The 26,932-nt window shown below is 43.8% G+C and overlaps 3 protein-coding genes across 3 annotated transcripts in view; 2 read left to right on the top strand and 1 right to left on the bottom strand.

Annotated features, from left to right (window-relative positions):
- Positions 1-92: 92 nt before the first annotated feature.
- Positions 93-2,903, top strand: PDC (phosducin; the record flags this gene model as incomplete). The annotated part of the gene is made up of 3 exons (XM_084265969.1): positions 93-153; positions 1,553-1,713; positions 2,376-2,903. 3 exons carry the CDS (start codon positions 93-95, stop codon positions 2,901-2,903), a joined length of 750 nt encoding a protein of 249 aa, XP_084122095.1.
- Positions 2,904-7,641: 4,738 nt separating this feature from the next.
- Positions 7,642-26,118, bottom strand: ODR4 (odr-4 GPCR localization factor homolog). Its single transcript, XM_084266037.1, has 14 exons — positions 25,991-26,118; positions 25,039-25,173; positions 23,828-23,959; positions 23,362-23,457; positions 22,424-22,530; positions 21,711-21,747; positions 21,436-21,576; positions 20,726-20,821; positions 20,130-20,195; positions 17,983-18,111; positions 17,237-17,327; positions 15,322-15,507; positions 10,366-10,458; positions 7,642-8,824 (listed from the first exon to the last, which is right to left on the bottom strand). Exons 2-14 carry the CDS (start codon positions 25,135-25,137, stop codon positions 8,757-8,759), a joined length of 1,341 nt encoding a protein of 446 aa, XP_084122163.1. The 5' UTR covers positions 25,138-25,173; positions 25,991-26,118; the 3' UTR covers positions 7,642-8,756.
- A 461-nt stretch (positions 26,119-26,579) lies between these two features.
- The window catches only part of TPR (translocated promoter region, nuclear basket protein), a gene marked incomplete at its 5' end in the record, with an annotated part of 40,258 nt that continues 39,905 nt past the window's right edge, over positions 26,580-26,932 (top strand). The window contains one exon of the mRNA XM_084266276.1: positions 26,580-26,730. Coding sequence (XP_084122402.1) covers positions 26,580-26,730 — 151 coding nt within the window. The remainder of the gene's footprint in view (positions 26,731-26,932) is intronic.

Genomic DNA, 26,932 nt, shown 5'->3' with positions numbered 1-26,932 from the left:
TGCTGTACCTGCTGTAAATTCAGCCCCCTTCTCTCCTGTTATTAACTGTTCTCCTTTCTGAACTTGCAGTATCTCCTACTCTGGACACCAGAATGGAAGAAAATGCCAACACCAGCTTTGAAGAAGACTTTGAAGGACAGGCAACACACACAGGCAAGGAAACTAGCTGCTTTTTTTCCTCTAAAAATAAGCCAAACCATCCCTGTTCACTGGGGAAGCCCAGAATTTGAGTAGATCCAATTGGTTTGCCAAATTCCTTGCACAGAAATATAGGCTCCAAAGCCAACGAGGATGTATTTTGGAGTAAGCAACACCCCTAACAGAAAGGGAGGTACCACCAAACTGGTCTTTGTGCCAATCCTCCTCATACCTGAAGCAAACAGGAGACACAGAAGCCACCACCCACAATGGCCCAATGTTGGTTTGTCGGTTTATTGCTTCATTCATGAATAATGGTCTTTCTTCTTCTGGGGAAGAGGGAAGAAAACAAAACAGCAACAAAACCACCCAGACTCACACGCTCGAATTAGGTTATCGGGTTTCACAATAAAGACTGAATTTTTTTCTCCTTCTTTATAGAAGGAACATTCAGTGCTAAAAGTGAACCTATAAATCTTTTTTGGCAAAAATGCCATAGCATTTAAAAGCATCCTTGCTCAGAATCACCACTCTTTTTAACCCAACACTCAATCACCACCATTTTTATGAGTGGTGACACTGTATTAAGCTCTACAGACAGGGAGAGCTTCATCCTGCCCCACCAATGGGTAACTGTATGTCAGTCATTCCCTCCCTATGCTCCAGGGGTTTATTTGGGCTATAATAAATGTAGTTCTTGTAATAATTCTTCCTGGGAGAACATCACGTTTCTCTGATGAGAGGGAGAGCTGCTTGCCTAGCCTTTTCAAAACTGGATTTCAATTCCAAAAGACACTAAAATATTCTTTGGTTTTGCTTTACAATCTAAGCTGTGGCTTAAAATGACTCATTTTAAAAAACACCACTGGAATTTCAAAATCAAAATTTAACCACTTTAATTAATCAGCTCCAAAGACCAAGATCAAAATTACAGTCAGAACTGCCAGAGCATCTGCCTTACAGGTTGCTCTTTCAGTGGAACACCTATGGGTTTAAAAAGGACCAAACTAAAGCACCCCTCAAGTGTCCTGTATTCTTAGTTTTACTGTATTCAAACACACAGCCTATAGAGAAATGCAAAAAACTTCTACAAAACACTAGCTGTGGCAAACGTTCAACACCCTCATCCTTGTTAACTACTCATGTAGCTCACCCAAATCCTGTAACAGGAGCCTGATAGAAACCAGACAAGCATCGCGATCCAGGTTAGAAAAGAAACCTTTTCCCTTATGTCTTTTGGAGGCTAATGTAGCATGTTGGGCCCAAAGCTCTGGTTTTCAGCACCCCCAGAGTGTGTTCCAGAAGGAAGAGGGGTGGATGGATAAGCTGCAGCACAGAAGGACAAACTAACACTGGGCAGAAACTTCTTAAGCCGGCTTCTTGTTGAGCCAGTTTCTCACTTCATCTCTCTTAGGGCCCAAAGGCGTCATCAATGACTGGAGAAAGTTTAAATTAGAAAGTGAAGACAGAGACTCCTTATCCTTGAGCAAGAAAGAAATCCTTCGACAGATGTCTTCACCACACAGATCTTTCAGCAAAGATGATAAAGACACCAGGGAGAGATTCTGCCGTAAGGTAAGAAAAGAAAAGCAAAATAAATTCACTTTGATTCTCTATAAAACACAGCAGTTATAAGCTACATAGCCCTGAATTTACCAGACACAATTCCTTTGCAGCTTAGCAGAGCTCACATAACTTGGACAGAACAAATGCATGTCTGACCATCTACCCAGTCCCCTCTCAACCAGTCTTACTTTGTTGAAATAAGCAGCACATTTCACAGCAGCACATAACATACCAGTTCGACCTTTTTCCCTCCTTTCCCTGCCTCAGTGCTCCATCCTTGGCTAAGGCAATGAAAAAATGGTAGCACATTTGAAAATGTACTAGTCAGGAGAGAGCTCCGAGCCGGAATTGGCTTTTACCAGTTCTGAAGGGGGAGACCCAAAACCCCACAGCAATTAAACTTTGACCCTACTACAGACCACCAACTCCAGAAGATCCAGGAGATTTGCCAATTATGGCAGCTCTGTTAAATGCCATCAAATTGACATGCAAGCGGTGAGACAGGATCTTCACCTGTCTCTTGAAAACACCTTCCAAGGTCACTGTAGGTAGTCATAGCTCTTCTGGTTAAGCTTTTGATGCAGTGCTCTTTAGACAATAACTTAAGCCGTCCTGTTTCAGTGCTGACGGATGACCACTTGCTAACATTAACATTCTCTCCCCGTTCACAGATGAGCATGCAGGAGTATGAATTAATCCATGACGAGCAAGAAGACGAGAGCTGCCTACAGAAGTACCGCAAGCGCTGCATGCAGGACATGCACCAGCGGCTGAGCTTCGGGCCGAAGTACGGCTACCTGTGTGAGCTGCAGAACGGGGAGCAGTTCCTGGAGGCCATCGAGAAGGAACGTAAGACTACCACCGTCATCGTCCACATCTACGAAGACGGCATCAAGGGCTGCGACGCCCTCAACAACAGCCTGACCTGCCTGGCCGCCGAGTACGCCACCGTCAAGTTCTGCAAGATCAAGGCCTCCAACACGGGGGCTGGCGACCGCTTCTCCAACGACGTGCTCCCCACTCTGCTCGTGTATAAGGGTGGGGAGCTCCTGAGCAATTTCATCAGTGTTTCTGAACAATTCAATGAGGAGTTTTTTGCTGTGGATGTGGAGTCTTTCCTAAATGAGTATGGGCTGCTACCTGAAAGGGAGCTTCCAGCACTGGGAAATGGCAACACGGATGAGCAAGATGTCGAATAATTAGAGAGCCATAGTCCTCACTGTCTCCCTTTCCTCCTCAGTAGGTTGTAAATCAGTCTCTGTAACACCCACCTCATTTAGAGAAGGCTGTCTCTGCTAACTTATTTGTAAGATACACATATATAAACATTGCTTAACTGTTAGTATGTGAGTTTCACTTAAAGCACATACAACAGCCAGTCCTGTACATAATTATTTCTATGCCAGCCACAAGTAGGAAGAATAGGAGACAACACTGGTGATCTCTAAGAAATTAAGAAAAAAAATAAGGATGATAAAAAGTGAGGGCCCATGTGTGTCTCCACAAGGCACAAGAACTTCGTTTCAGCAGGAACAGGACTGATCAACCCCTCAACATACACAAAAAGCTATCTCTATGTGCTGGAATTACAGCGAGTCCTGGCTCCTCACATCCACTTCTAGCAACTGCAGTAGGAACAAGGTCTCACCCAGTTTTCAGGACAAAGGAATAGACCAAAGTCCTTGCATTCCTAAATTGCTTTGGTATCTAGGACACTACCTTATGCTTCTCCATTTAACTGTCACTATTCCTGAAAACACAGAAGTTAGCTCAGCATTTCTGTAAGTCTGTCATCCAAACAGCTAACACACATTATCAGCTATGTTTGGTTCATTGCTGCTCCATCTTTTGAACAGTAATGTTTAAAATGCCTGCCAGTTACCAAAAAAGTCTACTGTGCTTATGTAATAACTGTGAATAAAGCTTAAGAGATCTCAACACCTGTCACTGGAAGTGTGAAATGTATCAGTAGTGTAGGACTGTAAAAACTCATGGAATATTAGTAAGCACTCATTAGACATTGACTAAACTCAAAAGATGAAGGTTTTGCTGAAGATGCTGCTGAGAACTAAAATTTATCAATGCCTTTGAGAGGAAGACACAGGGTAAACTCACCATAAACGTTCCCCTCTCTCTGTAGGTCTAAAAAAATCCACCTCCTCCAGTCCCAATACAAGAAACATTTCAGTAATTTCTTTTGCACACTGAAGGCTGAATTTTACTCTTGAGTATAGAAATATCTGCAATATTATTCTGAGGATGGAAGGATCTGTCTCTTACCTCCACACAGTTTCGCTGATAAGATTTGGCATTATCAAAGATCATTTTTCATTACCATAGGAAGTTGACAGGAGTGGCAGAAAGTAGTTACCCTGCCCAACAAAACAATCCTACTCAACAAGATTTGAGAAAGAAAACCCTACAACATTACTGAAGGAGTCATAAGATACCCTTTCAAGCAAAATGGTTTAAACACAACTTATTCCTTGTTTTAAATAAAGCTTCCCCCCCCCGAAAAAAAATCAGTCTTTTTTTGTTTGTTTGTTTGTCCAATTTTAGGGACTATCAAAATGTTACTGAATTTCTACTTTTAACATTGTTTTGCCATGGATTCTTATTTTAGCAGAGCACTAGAAACCTCTCTGTGTGCACACCGAGTCAAACGAAGCCCCTTTATCATCCCTTAGCAATGTACAATCTTCCTGAAACTGGAAGACCTTTTATGATTTTATTCTACCAAGAACTCAGGTAGCATCTTCCCAAAGCATCATGATTTCTCTGTTGTAACTTTCTGAATTCACAACCACCAGTTTTCCTCATGGAACCGCAGATGAAATAAAGCAGTTGGAGCAGTTCCTGTTTCCCCTTACTCAAGCACGTTTATCCATCAGCTAAAATCACCCTCATTTCATTTGCATCACTAGGTTGACTCTCCAGAAAGCTACCACTTGCAGACAGACCTGACATCATGAAAATCTCATGATGTTATAGCGGGTTACATAGAAAATAGTGAATTATCACAAAAATAAACAGCTGCTGGAGTAGCAGGACAATATTTGCCTTGTATTTTTTGATGGCACGTTTAAAAGAAGAGGTGTGACAAATCTCTGTCCTCTGACCACCAGAAAATCTCCACATACCTGGTGGGAACCTAACGTTCTGGAGAACTTTCCCTCTCTATCGTACTTGGTTGAAGAGTCATTAATTAGCCTGCAGATCAGCAGTCTGAGCACATAAGCTTCATTTCTTTGTCAAACCGCTGAAAGCAACAAAACCCACCCCTAACAAACAGTAACCAGCAGAGAAACTACATTTCCATCTAGTTTGAAGAAATAAGCTGACACTCCAATTTGGGAGACAGATTAAGCGTGCTTAAGCAGGATTTCCTTCAACCTGTAATTAAAAACAAAGAAAAAGAAGACAAGCTTGATGTCAAGCCCCAACAGAAGCTCATGACTAATGAATTTGCAAATAAAGCTTTGATCACAGCAGTCATCCATATTTCTGCAAGGGAAAAAAAATCCCAAACCTTAAAAACAACAGGCAAAGGCTTGACTCAAGCATTGATTTACTGCAGAAGGATTTGTGAATGAGTAGAAGCTTCGATAAGCAGCGGGAGCAGTCCTCCTGCCGAGGGCTGAGGTCACTCTTCCCTTTGACTCAAAGTCCCCAAGGGTCCTCAAACACTCTGATGCAGATCAAAACAGAGGACAGGGGGATACCAATTACTTGTGGCTTACACTGCTGATCAAGCTAAGCTCTAGTAGGTGTACAGTTGTTCACAGCATGCTGAATGCAGCCCCATGGGAGTGAGGAATTACAAACCTCATGGTACAAGACCACTGAGGCTGTTTAAAACCATGTAGCACAGGAACTCAAGTTACTCTAAAATCATTCCATAAAATCAATATTAGACCTACACCCAGAAGAGTCCAATTTTCAGATGTGGACATCACAAGTCTATCTCTAGTCTCTTGCATATTAAAATAAAATCTATTTGCAGTCAGGGAAACACATTAGCAAAGTCCAATTTCAGTCACAATGGACAACAGAAGTAGCAGGAAAAGGCTCAGGCTGAACAAGGCTTAAGCAGAAGTCAAGAACTAGACTTGCCTTGTCCAGCCTGCAGAAGAGAAGGCTGCGGGAGGACCTCATTGCAGCCTTCCCATCCCTGAAGGGAGCAGAGAAACAGGAGGGAATCAGCTTATTCAAAGGGCAGAAGACACTGGCAGGACAAGGGGGATGGAGTGAAGCTGAAGGAGGGAAGGGTTAGAGGAGATCTTAGGGGGAAGTTCTTTCCAGAGTGAGTGGTGAGGGGCTGGAACAGGCTGCCCAGAGAGGGGGTGGGTGCCCCATCCCTAGGGGTGTTCAAGGCCAGGTTGGATGGGGCCCTGGGCAACCTTGTGTAGATCCAGGCCTGGAGGTTGTTGGCCCTGCCCTTGTCAGGGGGGTGGAGCTCTATGATCCTTGGGGTCCCTTCCAACCCAGACCAATCTGTGATTCTGTGATAAGTAGACTTTAAAAAGGACTGGTTTCCTTTTTTTCTTAGACATACATTTTTGTTGTTGCTGTTATTTCATTAACTCATAACTTATGTTATCAATGGCTAGCAGCACAGAAAGGATGGGAAAGAAGGGGGTAATGAAATCCCCTCTTGGTTAGTTCTGTAATTCTTGGACAAGTGAGAACCTGCTTTCTTCTCCATCTACCATTTCCTCATGGCAGGATGACTAGAAGGCTCAATCTGCAGATACAAGTCAAATTACTCATTTTTTTTTCTTTGACAGGGTTAAATTATTTTCTTACTGCACTGGTTAAATGCAGTCTCCTGTTTTAAAGCAGAAATCTTATCCAAAGCAACCTACTTCCTTCCAACCTCAAACAGAAAAGTTAGACTTCCACAGATCATCGATACCTTGTTAGTTATAAGATGAAGGATTAATTAGACATTCTGTAGTAATGCCATAAAGAAAAGAACCATTTACTAAACACTGAATATAGAGTGAGGAAGGAAGAGGTCTTTGCTAGGGGATCCATAGAATCATCACAGTAACACAGAGTCACAGAATCATAAGGGTTGGAAGGGAGCTCCACAGCTCAGAGTCCAATCCCCCTGCCAAAGCAGGGTCCCTAGGACAGGTCACACAGGGAGGCATCCAGACATGTCTGGAATATCTCTAGAGAAGGAGACTCCACACCCCCCCTAGGCAGCCTGTCCCAGGGCTCCCTCACCCTCAGTGGGAAGAAGTTCTGCATATTGGTGCACAACTTCCTGGGCACCAAATAATCCCCACAGACAAGCCTTCCAAACAAGCCCTGCTTTTTACACTGCAGGGGCTAAACAAGAACAACTACTGGAAGAGTGTTTGGTGACAATTTTCTTCTCTGGTGTAAGATAGTTACTACCTCTAATGCTGTACCTCACCTCTCTGGCTGAGTAACAGGCAACTACAGAATAACTGTTGTACATTTTACCTCCAAAAGCACACCCTTGCCCCCAAAAAGACAGACAAAAAGATGCATCACACAAACATCTTTCTTCTCATTACTCCCCTGCTCCCCTTCTCATACAGGTTTTAGCAGAGCAATTTTTCAGCCAACCATATTTTGAAGCCCATTACAAACTCCATCTCATTATCCAGACGGCGCTCAACCTGCCTTGGAATCAACTGCTTCTGCATGATGCCACTTTGCCTGCCGATTCCAGTCCTTCCCAGGGAACAACACACCTTTAGAGATCATGGAGCAGCTGAAGGACTTACCTGAAAACAGTGCCTCCATTACCACAGGGATTTTCCTCAGAGGGGCCCTACTTCAGCACTAGTGAGCACAGAAGACCAACGCTGCTGCATCCCGTAATATACTCACAATGCTAAAAGCAGATCTTTAACCACACATGCAAAGACAATCACAGATGAGGCAACACTACTTAAGGTGTCTTTCTCACACTTGCCTTTTATTAGGAGTATCCCAGTACATCCTTGTTTATGCATTAGAACAGAAGCATTTATATTTTTTCTTAGCATTCCAGTGCCTTTATACAAAAAAATAAAATTTTGCAGTCCTATTAAAGTGCCCTAAAATTTAGAATTCTCTTCCACTGTAGATCCAAGCAAACATCTATGTATGAATTATCTTTATTAACCTCATTAGAATGCTTCCCTCCTCCTGCTCTCCCCATAGCAAGTAATCAATAATGTTATCACCCAGCACAGCCAGGAGCATATCTCCTAATGGAAAGTTCTCTATAGCCTAAGAATCCTGATTAGCAATTTTGACAACTTGTGTGTATCTGCACAACAGTCCAAAGGGCTGCCTAGACAAAGTTGTTGCTGAAATAGTTAATACTCCAAGAGAATGATGACTGTATCAGAGCTGGACATCTGCAACAGGAGTTGAGTAAAAGGCAGCACACACACATCTCAGAAGTTCTATGCATGTCACTGACTTCTGAGTTCTCCAGGTCACTACAGTATTGCAGGCTGGACTGGTCTAGTCTTGAAACTACTAGATACTATTTGTTTATACCAGTTAACCAATATTAATTAATCTAATGCATAAGGTGGAATGTTGGCTTCATTCAATCTAATTTTTCCCTGCTTACTTTTAAATAAGATGAGATTTCTCCTAGCAAAGGAACCCTTAAAAAAGGCATCCTCATACCAGGTAATTATGCTAGTCTTACCGATAGCCTGAAAAACACCAGCAGTAAGTAACATTTTGCCTTAAAACATCAAGTAGGAAGAAAATGAGGGTTCTAAACTTGTTTAAGGGATCTTTCTAGAAAAATCACATGGTCCTTCACTTATACAGAGAGACAGGATTAGTTTCTCCTAAACCTGATTCATCTCCTACTTGATATTGTAACTGCATGATGCTATTCGATACAGCGAGTGCATGCTGGAACAAAGTAACTGAACCTATGGTTACAATTTATCTTGCACATTACCTAGAGATATTTAGGCAACAATTCATATTTATTAATGTATTAAACCCAGATGTTTCCATCTTGTAACTGGCCAATACTTCCACGAAGTTCTGGTTGCTGGAGTTTAATCACTGAAGTAATTGAAAGAGAAGATCGATGCAAAGACTGCAACAGCAGCTGCTATTACCACACCTAGAGTAACAAAGGAAATGCATTCAGTGAGTGGTGAGGGCAGCAGGAGTCAGCAGCAGCTAGGGTGTGGAGGGCAGGGTCCAGGCGAATGACAAGCAGGAGGAGAAACCGTATGTGCCACCCCAAAAGCCATCTACCCTTGCTAAGCCTCACTCTAAAGCTCTCGATGTCAGATAATTAAATTATTAAAGCTCCACATGCCAATTAAGTCATGCTCAGCATAAAGGAGGGCTGGTGAGGGGAGGAGCAGGCAGCTCCAGGATGTGTGGTTTTGGGGACGGTCCAGTTTTGGGACAGCTCTGAGCTGTACAGCTTGGTGAGACACTGCATTGTGTATCACCAGTTTCACATATTTTGCTATAAAGTCTTGTTATTATTACCATCTCTCCCTTTCTGCTATCCCAGTGAAATGTCCCTACCCCAACCTGTGAGTCTTTGGTTTTTCTGGTTTTCTTTTCCCTCCCTTTCCCCCACCCTCAATTCCCACACACCCCCCACTTAAGATGAGCAGGTGCACGGTGCCCAATTCTCAGCTGGGGCAAAACCACAACACAGGATCCTGCCAGAAACCCAGCTGGCCACATACTGCAGGAGTACCCATGCCACATCCTGGCCCATGAAATAACACACTGCCTCTGCACTACTGATTAACTCTAGGAACCACACTAGGGAAAACAACAAAGCTGTAAGGAACAGAAGCTACTGAGACTTTCTGTGTGGCACTCCACCTACTCTGGAATTCTCTTTGTAGCTCAACAGCCATTTTCCCATTGATTAACACGCTGCTTTACTGATACAGGGAGAAAGTGACAGGCAAACCCAGACACCTGAGTGGTGATTCAAGGGAAAACATTCTTACTTCCAAAGCAAACAGATATTTACTGCTGTTGCTTTTTAATTTCCAAGTTACCACATTCTACTTTAAGAATTAATAGAAAACAAAAGTTACTGTTTTTCTGACTAAGAAGTAACTGTGTTTTGATACGAAAAGACAGTCAAACCTCACAGCAAAGAGCTGCACTAAGCACAGGCAGGTACATGAGAGCTGGGCAAGGAGTATCCTGGAGAAGATGTCTTTTAAAGAAGAGTTCTGTGGCTGGTGCTCCCTGTGTTACTCTGGTTGACAATCAGCACACAAGCCCATGTGTATTTGGCAGCTTCAGAAGATTATAGTGAGTCAGTAGCCACTTTATGCATGCCTACTTGACAAAGTCATTCAACAGTGTGTGGCTGCTCTTTTCTTTTTCAAGCACAGGATGATAGGAGTGGTGGTTCCCCAAAAAAGAAATAAACTACATCAGCCCACAAGGCAACACAAAAGGCTCAAGAAATGAAAACACTGGGTTTCTTCCAACAGTGGGCTGTGGTTCTTCCTTCCCCAGGAACACCCTGCACCTTCAACACTGAACCAGGGACTCACTTTAGAGAAGTACTACATTAATCTCCCCAGTGTACTGATAATGCTGTGGAAGCTAACAGCAGTGAAAGGGCCTGATATAGTCTCTGGATCGCCATGGCAAGAAGTCAGGGAAGTAACATACCCATATTTTGTTGAAGTTTCAACAGCAATGATGCTTTTGTCAGTTGTTTCTGTTGTGGGTCATCCGTCTTGTCCGTAATTGGACAAATATCAACTGCAGAAATCAAGTGAACAAGTAAATACCAGGTGAAAAGCTCACAGCTATCTTTTAGAGTTGAATTCATGCAAAACCCCAAGAACCTCCTACCAAAATTGTGAAGTACATTAATGGTAGAAAACAACAGTTTATTGCAGTAGAAATGTCACAGTAGCAACAGCATGGTACTAAACTGTTCTGTGTGGCTGGTGGAGTACAAATAAAGAGAAAGAAAAATAATTGGGAAGGAGTTCGTCTTCCAAAACTCATTTTCCACACCCTGCTTCCAGACTAACACATCCCATCCCTTCTACATAACCCGAGGAGAAACTGAACCAAAAGTTAACCCTTAACCACCTTCCAAGATCAAAACTTTCCCTTCAAAGCCACCTGTGCAGAGCCCATGTGACTGCAAACCCACTGCCACTAGTAACATAGAACAGTCTGGGTTAGGAGGGACCCCAAGGATCACAGAGTTTCAACCCCCTGACACAGGCAAGGACACCAAAATCCAGACCTAGATCTGCACAAGACTGCCCAGGGCCCCATCCAACCTGGCCTTGAACACACCCAGGGACGGGGCACCCACCCCGTCTCTGGGCAGCCCGTTCCAGCCCCTCACCACTCTCTCTGGAAAGAACTTCCCCCTAGTATCTCATCTAACCCTTCCCTCCTTCAGCTTCACTCCATCCCCCTTGTCCTGCCAGTCTCTGCCCTTTGAACAAGCTGATTCCCCTCCTGTTTCTCTGCTCCCTTCAGGGATGGGAAGGCTGCAATGAGGTCCCCCTGCAGCCTTCTCTTCCCTAGGCTGGACAAGCCCAGCTCCCTCAGCCTCTCTCCGTAGGGGAGGTGCTCCAGTCCTCTGATCATCTTTGTGGCCTCCTCTGGACCCTCCCCAACAGTCCCACATCTTTCTTGTCTTGGGGCCCTAGCTCTGGACACAGGACTCCAGCTGGGGCCTCAGGAGGGCAGAGCAGAGAGGGACAATCCCCTCCCTGTCCCTGCAGGCCACCCCTCTTCTGATGGAGCCCACGGAAGCGTGAGCCCAGCATCACGTCCCCCTGTACCCGCCCCCCAAATGGCTATAAATGCAACCCCTTCTTGAAGATGCATTTTCAGAGCAGAGTAATTGGAACAAGTACTCAGCCAGGATGTGAGAGCGCTCATCTATTTCCAGACTTATGGGATTCAAACCCCCATCTATTTCCTTCCCAAAGATTTCCCTAATCACTTGACTATACCCAGCTTGCTAGAGAGGGGGAGGAGAGGAAGAAGGGGATTGCTCTCAAGTCCTCTCACTGCACTTGTTCATTTGTGCCACACAGAACAAACGTGCTTTGGACTACACAGCTCAGTGACATGGATACTCCACAGTGGAGCAAAACTATCCTGGGAACAGCAAAGCAAAGGTATGACTTGTCAAATGTTTTAATTACAATTCAGCAGCTGCTATTTCACCTATCTTCTGGACAAATGCAGTAAGAAAAAGTGTTTGTGCTATTGCAATGAGATCTAGAGGTCTTCACAAGAACAGAACCAGCATGCTGAGGTAAGAAAAGACGACTAACAGCTTGTTCTTATTCAGAAGATGAAGAAAACCCCACAGCACTATCAGATACCAAGTTTTAACAGTCCGTGCAATACTGATATAAATAAAAACAGATCTCCCCTTTCCAGAGTGCAACTGTCAATCACCTAAGTTATAAATCATATAGTTGAGTAATAAGGCACACCCCTTGTGTGATTCATGTGAAAATGATTCATGGAAAAGTACTTTCTCTATCATATCATCAGCTACAGAAGGATATGCCTTAGTTTTGACAAACCAGTAGGAGTAGGAGTAGTTCGTGCCCTCTAACTTTATGTCTCTTGGCACCTTGGTAAGAAGTGTTGCACTTCTCTGAAGGCAACTTCTGAAGCCATACATCAGGGCAGCAGTTTTTGCTTGCTCAGGAGAAATGAGCAAAAGGAGGAGGAAAAAAAGAAACTTAGTTACCAAAGGCCTGGATGCCATGAAGTTATGGGAGACTTGCATTTAACACAGCTGTAGTACAAATCACAGTTTTCAAAAGCAGACCAATTATATGAATCCTTAATTCTTCATTAACTCTTCAATTTCATACTAAAACTGGTAAGGGATTATCACCACTGAGGTCTTATTTATGTTTATCCACTCAGGGTATTTAACCCCCTACCCCCCCCCCCCCCCCCCCCCCCCGCTCCAAGGAGGAGCAGGGATTTTGTAAAGCCAATCATAAATGCAGAGCTTTCAATTGCTTGTATTAAAGAGCTAAATACCTTGAGACTACAGTGTTAGAGCTATTTATATCTTTCAATTATAAATAGGTCTGGTTTTACTTTCTATTTTCCATGTAACAATTTTAAAGTATCACCCAGTAGTGACCTCACTGGAGAGATGTACAAGGAATCAGGAGAATAAAACCATACAAATGAGCAGCAGAGGCAGTGCTAAGCAAGCTCATAAACCTGACCTTCCCAAAATACCATGTTTTGACTAAAAGCTGCTTAAAAATAACTTGTGTTTTTTTTTTTCTGCTATAGTGATTAGATCCTCTTCTCAAGTGCACATTTTGAAGAGCAACAAAACCCCCAAAATTATTGGAAAAGCCTGCTCGTGTAATTGATTTTTAAACAATTCTTTTATCAGCAAACTCTCACCAGAACTCCACTATGGACAGCGTTTCCAGTTAACTCAGGGTTGCTGCTCTAAGACCACAGAAGTTTGGGTACAAACAGAAAGGCTGATACCAAAATCCACCACAAACCAATTTTCATACCATTACTGAACACTGATTATTAATAATAAAGAGAATACTAAGCTCTGAGAGACAACACATGCTACCCAAATGGAACTAGGCATTGAATTTCCCTACATAACTTGCATTATGTCACAAAAACACACTTACAGCCATACTTAAGACACTTCACTCCAAAGTACCAACAAGAATCCAGGGACAAAATGAATGCTTTCTCTTACAATGCAGGACACTTCTCTTACACACCTACCAGGTCAAATTTCTCCAACAGCCTTCCTGGCATTAATAAAGGTGTATAATTAACCTGTGATTTTTAATAAACCACAAGTCAATAATGTTGTAAAAGCAATAACCAGAATCGATCAGTTCTGTGCTCATAGCATTACAGGTATTATCACTACTACCAGAACCCATTCTACAGACAAGCTCTGTGGTGTTCACTGGGACAAAACCAGCCTCTCAAGATCTTTCTGAAGTCCTCTACGATGGTTTTCTTTCCTTTCCTCTGCTAAGCACTCACTTCAATTTTAAGAGAGGAAAAGACAAAAATATAAGAGAGGAAACACAAGCCTTACACACCTAACTCAACCACCAGTAAGCTGCAAGAACACACACGTTCCCTTTGTGAGCTCCCTGGCCATCATTTGAGAGGTATTATTGGCATCAAGCCATTGTGATGCATTGCTGTCAGTCTGTTCGTGCCTTCTTCCTACCTCCAGATCACACATCCTTACATAAGCAATAAAGGTAAACTGAATCATCTCTCCCTCCCACACATATCTGCATGGCTTCAACAGTATTAATTTGCTTCCCTAAGTTATACTAATTCCTTAAAGCTCAGTAATGATTAGTTTTAAGATTATTAAATTACTCTTCTAATGCAAGAGAGATTTTTATTGGCTTTCCTGTTTTTCTTGAGGTCCTTGAGCAGCATACATCCTTTGGTTCTCAAGATAATGAGTCAGAGCCACAGCTAACAGGTTTAGTTAAAGCACAGGGAAAACTGATTAATTTAGAAAGACATAATAATTTACGGTTAGCTCTGAAATTAAGAAACTCAAAAAAGCCCTCCCTGTAAATAACCAGGTCAAGTAGAATACTAGTAATCATAGTTCACCCAGCAGAACAAGCTCATGGTTGCATTTCTCATTTTTTGGTCCCTAAATACCAACATCAACAAGTGTTCAAAGATTTCATCTGAGAGTTAGTGGGTTTTTTTGTAATTTCAATTCTAAAACTGTAACTTGCAGCTCATATTCACCATACATTGGTATCAGCAGCATATAGGAAATAAGAAACCCTAACAGGAAACAATATAAACCAGAAATATGCAAAAAAAGGAAGTCAGTAACTAGTTTATAGCAAAATATCTGTATTAAGAGGTATATCAGTGTCTCATAATCAGATCATCAACTTCTAAGGCATCGAGTAGAAAACCGAAAACTCTCTCATTTTCTAAGTGAATCACAAAACCTCAGTTTGGGGCACTGTATTTGATACAGACGTTAAAACAGACAAGTACTTTGTAAACTCAGGTTTTAGCATGAGAATTCCCAAAAAGACCAAATATTTTTGCTAATACAATTTTTAAAGTCTGTTTTCATTTAGTGACAAAGCAGTAGACTTTACCAAAGGACTCAACTTCTGATTTATTCTAAGCAGTATGAGAACTACTCAGCTTTAAAAAAGTTAATCAGCTGAAAAAGTAACCAGAATATAAAGCTTCACGGGTTCTTCCTTCCAGTTTCTTTGCCAATATAGGATCATCCCCAGTTCACGTACAGAGTACCATATGCCAACCTTGTTTAACCATATATTAACATATCCACTGCAGCTCATGAGCTACAACCATGGTTGCACAAGTAACACAGCAAAGGAGCAAAATATTTGAGAGGAGAAAGAGAGGTCTGTTACAAGCCAAGCACAGAAACTGCAAGAATCCTTACCATCTATTTAAACTGTAATGAAATTGATATAAACCCTTAGAGCTTGGTATGGAGTAAGCCAGCTTTAATAGTATCTGGATAAAACTGGCCTATGGCATTAGTCAATGTTTCTGTAATCTGTGATGTAGCCCATTGTGAGTCCCAGAGAGGGTATTTACCTGTGTTAAATTCCTCTGCTATATGGATATCTTCAGCTTGCACTGACTGATCCAGCATCTCACCAAAACGTTCCTGAATTTCCCCAGCAGCCTCATCACCAAACTTATAATCACTGAGCATCACACTGGATCCAGCAATGGGGACAAACAGTCTTTGGGGTAAGACATGATATTCCCTCTCAAAATCTGAAAGAAAAGAAGGGGGGGAAATACCATCCATAAGGTTCCTCATTAACCCCTGACCAGAAGATAAAGCTATTGCAAAAGAACTTCTCAAGGTAAAAACAAGGTTTTCAGTCATGGCTTGTTTAGTTGTTACTGTTGCATCAAAGTTTTGGCTGCTAGTGTACTGACTGATGTTCTTACATTAGTCTCTCCAGAAATACCCGAGACAGCTCCAAAGGAGACCATAAAGTGTTAAACAGACCGTTCTTCCTCGTTTGGAATGACCAGCAAAGCACTCTGGGAAAGGTAAGAGCGCACAGGGAGCAGGACGGGGTTTCACCACCACAGAGGGCTGCACCCGCTGGGTTGCTTGGCGCTGTAATTAAAGGCACAAAGTACGGGTGCCCCCTGAAGAGCAAATCCAGAACTGCAGGTAACTGGAAACATCTCAGCCAGCATTATCCAACCTGCATGGTTTAACACCAAAATGAACCACATTATCCCAAACCAAACAGTACTTCTCAACATGAAGTGCTTTGCTTTACACAAGCGACCTTTTTCCATTGCAATTTTTTTGTAAAATCACCACCAGAGCAGTATCTTTTAAAAGACTTGCCTTTATATAAGATCTACAAATTATTATTTCCATTAAAATTAGCTTTAAAAATAAACAAAAACAACATAATGAGAAGAAGATAACTTGATACCATTACCCTGACTCAGAGAAGTTTAAAGCACTGCCCAGCGCGAGCTAACAGGCCTGGTCTCAGCATATACCCCCTTAAGTGTTTAATATACTTAAGGTAGGAAGTTTTATTTTCATTAGATCAATTTGCATTGTGTTCTGGGCTCTGCAGGGTGCTCTGTTAAATTCAAGCTAAGCCAATCCAGCAATTATTCACGGTGCTGAACTAAGTTTTACTTCTTTGAAGGGCACAAAGCCTGTAAAATAGTATTGGATGAAGAGAAACAAATTAAAGGGGCAGAGACAACATCAACCATCTATTTTTACAGTTAAAAAAATAATTAATCAGGATACTGCTTCACATAATCACCATGCACAATGCTGTATTTAATTTAATTCACATTAAAAATGTGAATCATGGAGTGGTTTGGGTGTCCTGCTTTGGCAGGGGGGTTGAACCCGATGATCTCGAGATCCCTTCCAACCCCTATGATTCTGTGATTCTATGGGTGGAAAGGGACCACAAGTGCCAAGGACTCCCTGCCATCCCCAGGAAGGATTTCTTCCCAATAACCTATTGAGTCTACCAGCACTCATAATACAGGTGATATGGAAGGCCATGTCCAGCTGGTTCTTTTGATCCTACCAAATTTTAGTATACTTCAATATTAATAGGAATAGCATATAATGATTTAAAAAACCCAAAACCCACAGAAATTTAAAGTGTGCAAGTTACAGGTAGAACTACAGTTTCTTTAAATTACAAAAATTTCCTCAAGAGTGAGGAAAAAAGCTGTAAAAAATTTCATTTTGTGGTCAGGAGAATTGACTACAAACTTGGTATGAAAGCTGCAGTGGCAAAGAACATACCTGAACTTGACAGAAATTCCCTGGATCTAACAAAAAGTCAAGGCTGGCAATAAGAAACCATGTCACTGGCTTCTGATTTTGTTTTAACCAAAGTGGATCTTTAGTACAATACACCAGCATAAGTTTTCCACAGCCACCACAACTCCATGCAAATTGAGCTGTTTGGATTTGCTATTTTTTTTTTTTAATTCCTACTTTTTTTGTGAGGTCCTTCATTTATAATCAGATCTTCAAATAGTATTTCACACCGATCCCCCAACGTGTTTATTATGTCTCTTTTCAAAGCCTGCAAGGACAAAGCAAAACCATCAGTAATCTAAAAGCCATTTGCAAAGCTTCTGACTCGTAAACAAACAACAAAGTAGTCCCCCATAAGTTTAAGCTATGTTGAAAGATAAGATTTCTCTAGAAAACAAAAGCTTTAATGAGAATTAAAGGAATTCTAATAAAGAGACACTAACATTGAATTGAAATCAAAAGGAAAACATAGAAAAGCTGAGGAAAATTTTAATATGGTTAGAGTAAGAATTGACAACTTCCAGGTATTACCATTAAAAACAGAAATAATCACAAGGCACCGGCTCATTCAAGTGGGGGAGGAATCACTGAACAAACGCATTTGTTTAATAAATTAAAAAATACTGTATTTTCCCTTCTATCCATTAAAAATGAAATTAGAACTCCAACAAAATTCTTAATTTTATGAAGTTTTTTCAAATCCCTTTGACAGTTGGTGCAGGAGTCACACCTGCTGAAGAGAGGAACTGAACCCACCACGTATGCACAGCACAGGTGGTTTCCAAAACAATCCCTGTGTTCAAGAGTGTGAATGCTGTGACCCCAGTTTAGACCGTGTCATACTGGCAAAGAAAAAGCAGTAAGAGAAATTTCATGTATTTCAGGTAAAAAAGTTTCTGATGAAGGAACCACCTTTGCGCTACCTGAACAGCCTCTCGCACTCTCGGCTTGTTGTTGTGCACGTAGGCTCTGCATTTCACAGCCCCCCTGAGATTTATGGAGCCGCTGCACACCTGGACCGTGGCTGTCGATCTAGAACTCGAACCCTGGGACTGAAAAACAAACAGGGTTCAGTTTTATCTTGTTACCTAGGCACTGGGGGCACGAGTAACAAAAACAAAGGAGGAGATTAACAGCACACCTTAAGGTGTTTACTTACAACCTTCCCACCCCTGTCATTTATAATTCTGATTATTTTAAGGTTAGTTAGTTACTATTGAAAAATCTCTCTCCTCCATTCTGGAAAATGTATTTACTTTTCCAGACATTCCTTTCCCTGCAATTTAAATACAGGTGTCTATAAGACTTCTAAAACTTCAGGCATGTGGCTTGCAGACAGTGCTAGTACTGCAACCCAGAGATCTTCTTAAGACTTATTTAATGGTGAAGTTCGTATGTTAACTATACAATAAGCACAACCTATCACAGAATCACAAGGTTGGAAGAGACCTTTGAAGATCATCAAGTCCAACCATTCCCATCCTATGCTGAACCATATCCCTAAGTACCTCACCTACCCTTTTTTTTGAACACATCCAGGGAAGGTGACTCAACCCCCTCCCTGGGCAGCCTGTACCTATGGTACATCAAGACTCATCCCATCACTCAGTGCCAGGTTACGAATGTGGTCACATTTAGGACTGGACCAAACTGTCGCCTAGAAATGTCCACCCCAATTACCAAAACAATGAGTGTGCTGGGTGAAGCACTCCCCAGCACCACCTGGAAACACAGGGATGCGTAAACTTCCACATCAACTGGGGAAACTACCTCTGCCAAAACAAAATGCTCTTTTCTCTGAGGCAATAAACCACTGCAATACCGTAACAACAGATGCAGCTGAGATACTCAGGAAGTCTTTAAGACAGTATTTTGTACATTTCTACAAGTTTTGCTAAACATTATTTTATAGAATCTAGGAACTACATGACGCAAGGGGATGGCCTGTGCTGTCAAGAAGCCCAGAAAACAATGTCTGGACACATCTGGACTTCAGTACCCAGACTGGGGCACCTGAGTCAGGGTTCAACTCAGTGTTGCCTCTGGGAGAGAGGAAACTCCTCACACAGACCCAACAGGTCTGGAATATGATGCAGCTCACAGGACCTGGGCCTTAATCCAGAACTAGTGACCAAGCTTCTGACAAAACCATTCACACACAGAATCACAGGGGTTGGAAAGGAGCTCCAGAGACCACCAGGTCCATCCCCCCTGCCAAAGCAGGGTCCCTAGGACAGGTCGCACAGGGAGGCGTCCAGATGGGGCTGGAATATCTCCAGAGAAAGAGACTCCACACCCCCTGGGCAGCCTGTCCCAGGGCTCTCTCACCAGGAAGAAGTTCTTCTGCAGATTTGTGCGGAACTCCCTGTGCTCCAACTTGAGGCCATTGCCCCTTGTCCTGTCCCCACAGACACTGAGAAGAGGCTGGCCATGTCCCCCTGTGTCCCACCCTTCAGATATTGATAAACACTGATCAGATCCCCCATGGCTCATTCAGACAAAGGTCCATAGCTAGCCACGGCAAGCCCCCAAATGGGGGTGACTCAGAACTTCTAAACAACACAAAGTCACCTTGAAATCAACAGACACAGGTATGTACAGCTACACTTTCAAATTTGTTTGGAGGACTACTTCTTGTTAATATAGTGCTGAGTATCCCTGCCTGTCACACAGGAGATCAAGGTTTGATTCCCCAGTGGGGAGCCATTTTATGGGGAAGTGATGTCAGGTGGTGTGGCAAACAGCCCAGGCTAACTCAGCTCACCTGGGATGCCTGCTTGGGGAGGTTGACTCTGGCCTGGACAGAACCAGGACACCAGTTGTTCAAATTTTCCCTGGAGCTGTACTGTGCAATTCTTAAATAACTCAGTTTTTAGAGCACAAGAATTTCCAGAGACACAGATGAGGCAGATCTGACCACAGTGAAACTGTCAATATCCACAGGCCAATAAAAAGTCTTAGGACAAAGTAAGCTGGATTTCTAGAAAAGAGTTCAGAACATTTGGGGGTTTTGTATTCCATTTTATAAGATAGCAGAGTGTTTCTACTTCAGAAGCCACTAAATACGTACCAGCTGTGTCAGAACTCTGATATCAGACAACTGAGTGCTGGATTGAGCATTTCCTCTTAACTTTTTCTGAAAGGAAAAAAATAAAAATTTGTGTGTCATTAAACAGGAAAAAACCCTCTCCCTGAACCAAAATCTCCTCTCTACAACATAACATTTATCCTTGTTCATACATTTTAAGAGAGAAAAATGGCACAGAATAAACAGCCACAAGAATATAATTACAAAACTAAAAGCAGAAATGAATGCATCAGCCAAAGGACGTGCTTCCACTCCTTGTGAAACACAGACATACTTAGAGATATCATCCACTACACTCACACCTTACTCATGCTCTTTAATGAGGAGACAGCATCTAGAAAAATTTTCAGTCAGACTTCACATATAATTATCATGCCTGCATTGCCAGAGGAAGAGGAGGTAATCTGCAGGAATGAAGATGGGACCACACGCAGTCCTGAGTAGTGGCTACCCAAAATAGGCCAATTAGACCAACAAATACTGTACAGAAGACACCCCAGCCAATGCTTTATCACATGAACTGGAGGTTCTAACTACACATCTCTTAAGAGTTCAATTCCTTGTGGTTTGGTACTCACCTGCCCTTCCAGTAGTTCTGTGTCATCATCTTTGACTTGTCCATTGATCAGAAAAACACTGTCTTCTATTTGTTTTGACCATCGATTTAACCCATTCTTTAAAAAAAGCAGAGACAGAAAAACATCATAAGAAAGAGGAAAGAATTTCACTACAAGAGTTTGACAGTATCATGCTGAACAGCAGATAAATACATGTTTGAACAGTTACACCCCAGAGTCCTAAATTCTCTGAAGAATCTGTCAATACGTTTTTCCAAAGCTAAATCTTAAAACCAACATGTTTGGGATTTATTGTACAAGCAGCAAGCATTTCAAAACATTTAAATACCACCCCAGGGACTTGTTTTTTTCTTGAGAGTCTATGCATATTAAAAGCAGCCCATACCCCTGTTATAATTTGATGAAACTTTTCACTAGGTGAAGCAGAAGAGACTTAAGTTGGAACACTCACGACAATTGCTGAGTTAAAGGTAACTGCAACAGCTGAAGACAGCAGCAGAGAAACTTTCCACATTTCTTACCCTACGAATGCTTCATAGTAACTTCCAATTGCATTTAGAAGAGGAATAGAAGAGGAATAACTGCCAAACATTCTCTGCTGGTTAGTCCTACTCCTCTGCTCACACTATTCAGTTCCTTCTCTCCCATTTGGTTTTCAACAGAAAAAGCAGACCAGCCCCACAACTGGTGTGGTGTAGTCAGTTAGTTACCCTGGTGTTCTTCTCCAAGTCGTGGTTTGGTGAAGTTGCCAGAAGTGGAATGTGGATATTGACATTTACTGTGCAGCCCAAAGATACCCAGGAAGCAGACAGAGCACTCTGGTATTTCCAATCTGCTGGTTTAGCTGAACTCTGAGACCAGAAAAAAAGCAATATAACATCAATACAAAGCACTGTATAACTCAAAGAATCCTTTTTTTTTTTTTCTTTGGAACATGACTTGTCATGCATTACAAGGTATGAGACACACAAGACAACGAGCTCACCTTTGGGTCGTGTACATCGTAGGTTCGGCAAACTACTCTTTGCTACTTAAAGAAAATGATCCAGTGAAATTAAAATAAAAATTAAAAGAAGCAAACCCAACAAATTACAATTAACTTTGTCCTTTACTTCTCCATTGAGCTAATTTACCCTTTGGAGAAGAGTTCTTTCATTAGTGTAAAAAATGACCGTAAACTCCAACTACCACAGCAATGCTGCTGCACCATCTCTTACACACACATTAAGATCAATAGGTATCCACAGGAGAACCACCAATGTCCCAATCTGTCCTTGTCTCTAAGGAAAACCCTTGCTTTCTCTCCTTGTATTACCTCATTATCAACAGAGCCACAGTTCTTCTGCAGCATTGGCACAGATCCCACAGGCTACTTCCCCGTTTCCATGCTCAAGCAGCTATCCAGTATTTTAGACACTTTCTTCAACTTATATAAATAAAAACTGACTGGGGAAAGGCACAATTTGATGCCATCTCAGAGACAAACCTAAAAGTAAAAATCATGGGAATACTGCAAGGATAAGAGAGTCAATATTCTTACACCCAGCTAATGAAAAACCTTCAGGATTTCACTTACTGACACATGCCTAGCCAAAACCAGACAACTTCCTCCTTCCAAGCTGTCCCTTGCTCAGAACTAACTACAGAAAAGGGTTTGGGGCAGCAGTCCCTATCAACAAACCTGCTCATAAAGGATACTTTTTTGTAGCAGAACAAATTTGAAGAGCTGCTCTGTCTGAGACCTCCTCTTCGGCAGGTTTCCAGAGCCTTCTTTTAGTCAAGGACTTTTCCACTGAGAAGATTAACTAAAGGTGAAAACAGGGTTATGGGTTTTTCCATGAAAATACTGCATTATAAATTCTGGAAAATAGCCTTCTACTAAGTTTTAAGTCCAAGTGGTATCGAAATTATGGATAAAATACATAAAAACACAGCTTACACATCACCAAAAGACTATCAGGCAGTAGCACAGAATCACTGAATCACAAGGTTGGAGTAGACCTTTAAAGATCATCAAGTCCAACCATTCCCATCCTGTGCTAAACCATATCCCCAAGTACCTCATCTACCCTTTTTTTGAACACATCCAAGGAAGGTGACTCAGCCCCTCCCTGGGCAGCCTGTTCCAGGCCCTGACAACTCTTGCAGTAAAACATTTTTTTCCAATATCCAATCTGCCCCTGCCCTGGCACAGCTTCTTGCCATTTCCCCTTGTCCTATCTCCTGTCACCTGGCTGAAGAGACCATCGCGCACCTCTCTACAACCTGCCTTCAGGTAGCTGTAGGTGGTGATAAGGTCTCCCCTCAGCCTCCTCTTCTCCAGGCTAAACACCCCCAGCTCCCTCAACCGTTCCTCATAGGGTTTGCACTCCAGCCCCTTCACCAGCCTGGCTGCCCTTCTCTACACTTGCTCGAGGACCTCAATGTCCTTCTTAAGGTGGGGAGCCCAGAACTGGACACAGTAAAGCATGTTCTAGGTTGGTTTTAAATAGAACCCCCCACGCATCAGTCAAACACCATTAGCTCGATACCAGTTATTCCTTTCAAAGGAATCAGAGCTATAGAACTTCCACTACAGTGAAGATCAGCCACATGCCTACAGATACTCCTGTCTTGCCACCAGGAAGCCTACTGACCTTGCGCAAAGCGTTTTGACTGTCTTTTGCCAGCTCTGGAGTCACAATGATAAAGACACCAAGAACCAATAAGCCTCCAGGAAGCATTCGAGAAACCTTATAAAGAAAATTAACATTTATTAATAAGGATCAGACACCCAGTCACACAGCTGCTAGGTCTACCAAACGTTTCTAACGAGATGGGTATGCACCAAGAGAAGAAATAAGACTTTTCCACTTATAGGTTCCTCTGTAGGAACAGATCTCTCAGATTTTCACACCTTGATCCTACCAAGTCTCCATTTCATCATAAGCTTTAAACAAAAATATCTTACTGTTTTTAAAATACCTATGCCTAGTGTGGTTGTCAAAGAACCTTCCTAAAGATGCTACTTTTGAGATTCCCCCAGTGATTACAGTGGTTTTGTCAATCTTATTTCCTTTCTGCTTCTCCAGCCCCCTTCATTAACTAACCGTGCTGTGCTACCTGACTGGCATGTGTAGTTATCCATTCTTCATCCACAGATGCCAGGTTTGAAGGACTGATGCTGTCTCCCTTCTGCTCTTCTTTTGGAGGCGTTCGAACGGCCCGAAGGACGTAGTCTCTTTGCTGGGAACACTTTCAAAAACATCAATACAAGTAAATATACCATCAGGTCAACAGCAACTCAATGATGCATAATATGGTAACAGTAACAGGTGCTTTACACTTAGAATTGTTAAGCTCTATAGCAACTTGATACAAGGATAATTCTTTCTCTTTTGCCTTTGCCTTAAAGCCTTGTTCAGTGGTAAATTATTACAATTTTCTTGTGTGTGTTGTAGCTCTCACAAAACAATTTTCAAAGACTTTGGGGGTGTTGGTTGACAGCAGGCTGAATATGAGCCAGCAGTGTGCCCGGGCGGCCAAGGCGGCCAATGGCATCTTGGCTTGTATCAAAAACAGTGTGGCCAGTAGGTCTAGGGAGGTGATTGTGCCCCTGTACTCGGCATTGGTGAGGCCACACCTCGAGTGCTGTGTCCAGTTCTGGGCTCCCCACCATAAAAAGGACATTGGGGTCCTTGAGCAAGTGCAAAGAAGGGCAGCCAGGCTGGTGAAGGGGCTGGAGAGCAAACCCTATGAAGAACGGTTGAGGGAGCTGGGGCTGTTTAGCTTGGAGAAAAGGAGGCTGAGGGGAGACCTTATCACCACCTACTACTGCTTGAAGGGAGGTTGTACAGAGGTGGACAATGGTCTCTTCAGCCAGGTGACAGGACATAGGACAAGGGTGAATGGCATGAAGCTGTGCCAGGGCAGGTTTAGATTGGATATTAAAAAAAAATGTTTTGAAAAAAATGTTTTTAGAAAAAAATGAGTTGTCAGGGCCTGGAACAGGCTGCCTAGGGAGGTGGTTGAGTCACCTTCCCTGGATGTGTTCAAAATAAGGGTTGATGAGGTTCTTAGGGTTATGGTTTAGCATAGGATGGGGATGGTTGGACTTGATGATCTTTAAAGGTCTCTTTCAACCTTGTGATTCTGTGACTTGAGTAAGTGGCTGACTCTGCAAATCCTTTAGAGCAGTCCCTTCTGGTAATATTACCACCATCCTGCATTATACGAGTTCAGTGTGATGTTAATACTTATCCCAGATGATTAAGGCAAAAGGGGGTTTTCCCCGCTATTAACATGAATAAATGAAACAGATATTACACACTTACCTGCCCTATTAACAGGCCAGTGACATAGGGCTTGAATTTTGTGCTGAGGTCTGAAAGATACTGCCCAATAGCTTCCTCCACAAAGTACGTTCTGCCCATTGCTGCAGGTTTAACACTGAGTCTTGAAGTATCAACCTACAAAACAGAGAACACCTGAATCACAAGGTTGCAAAAGGCCTTTAAGATCATCAAGTGCTACTACTCCTGTCCTGAGCTAAACCACATCCCTGAGTTAAACCATATCCCATCTATGCTTCTTTTAAATAGGTAAATCAAAGAAAGCACATATGCTACACCATGCATGAGACTGAGTCTCACAGAAAGATCCTGAGCATGTTAACAGTTCACCTGCTGGCAAAAGTTATTTCAGTAGATTTACGATCAGCGTTTTTCTCTGGGAGAAAGAAAGTACACGATCATTTTCCAGAAGAACACTACTTCAAACACCTGCCACTGAAAGGACCGGGCAAGTCACACAAGCAAACGCCAGGGAAAACACGTCTCCAAGCAGCAATTTCTTTCTGCATCAAGTTTCATAGAAAGCCAGGGGTAAAACACACATTTCTGCATTGACATTCCTCTTTGAGGGGCTCGTTAAACTCCACACAGGCGCAGTAAACACAACACACGCAACTCCCGTTCCAATTCCTAAGGCGTGAGAAGTTCAGCTCCCCAGAGGGCAGTACAGCTCCCCTCAGCAGCCGGACGGCCCCGGGAGACCGGGCCGGCCCCAGGCACCGCTCCCGGCCCCAGGCACCGCTCCCGGCCCCGCACGCTTATTGGGAAAGCCGCTTTTCACACAGAAGCCCGCGGCGATGCGGCAGCTGACGGACACCAGCAGCGGCGAGGACGTGTAGGGCGTTCCGAGCCGCACAGGGACGGCGGAGCTGCACCTCTGGGCCGGGGCGAGGAGCCGGGCTGCCGCCCACCCGAGAAGCTCCTCTGCACCCACCTGCCCCGGCGCACAGCCCGGCGGCCGCTCCCGCACGCCCGGGGGGGGGCGGCTCCCCGCACAACCCTGAAGGGACGGGCCCGCCCGCCGCCGGGTCCCCAAGCCTGGCCGCTGCCACCTCAGCGCCGCCGCCGAGCCCCGTGGTGGCCGATGCTGACGTCACCGGCAGGCGCCGCTCGCGCCCCGGCACAGGGGGATGACGTGCACCAACCCAGAGGGGAGCGCGGGAAAAGCGGCGCGCGGCGTGGCAGAAGCCGTTACACCGCCTCCCAGGCACACGGAACGCCTGAGACGGGCGGGGAGCTTCGGGACGAGGCCCCCGGATCTCCGGCCTCGATTTTAGCGGCTGTCGCACGCGAGGGACCCCCGGCCTTTCTCGGCGCGGCGTAACGAGCAGCCCCGCCCCCGGGCGGAAGCGGAAGCGCTTGCAGGCAGCCGCTCTCCGCCAGGAGAACTACGCTTCCCATGATTCCGCGGGTTCGGGGGGGGTGTCCCGGCCGCGCGCGCAGGCGGGTAGGGCGGCGCCTGCGCGGTTGGGCTCGTAGCGGCCGGCGCGGTTAGGCCGGCGGGTGCAGTCGTTGCTTCCAAGATGGCGGCCGTGCTGCAGCAGGTCCTGGAGCGGGCCGAGCTTTCCAAGCTGCCCAAGCCTGTGCAGGGGAAGCTGGAACGCTTCCTGGCTGATCAGCAGAGCGAGATCGACGGGCTCCGAGCCAGGCATGAGCGCTTCAAGGTGGACAGCGGTAGGTGCGGGCGGGGGGAAGGTGGGAGGGCGGGAACGGGGGCAGGGGCACAGCGGCAGCGGGCAGGCCGCTGGGGTGCCCTGTGCGGAGGGGGCTGCGCTGCCCGAAGGGCTGAGGGCTATCCGCCGTCCCCAGTGCTTTTGGCTGGTGCGAGTGTCGTCGTCCTGCCTGAGGAAAGAACTGAGGGAGGTAGCGCAGGGCC

Source organism: Gallinula chloropus (assembly GCF_964237585.1).
Source record: "Gallinula chloropus genome assembly, chromosome: 6".
Taxonomy (NCBI): domain Eukaryota; kingdom Metazoa; phylum Chordata; class Aves; order Gruiformes; family Rallidae; genus Gallinula; species Gallinula chloropus.
The sequence above is the reverse complement of the archived record's forward strand: the minus strand, read 5'-3'. Positions and strand labels throughout refer to the sequence as shown.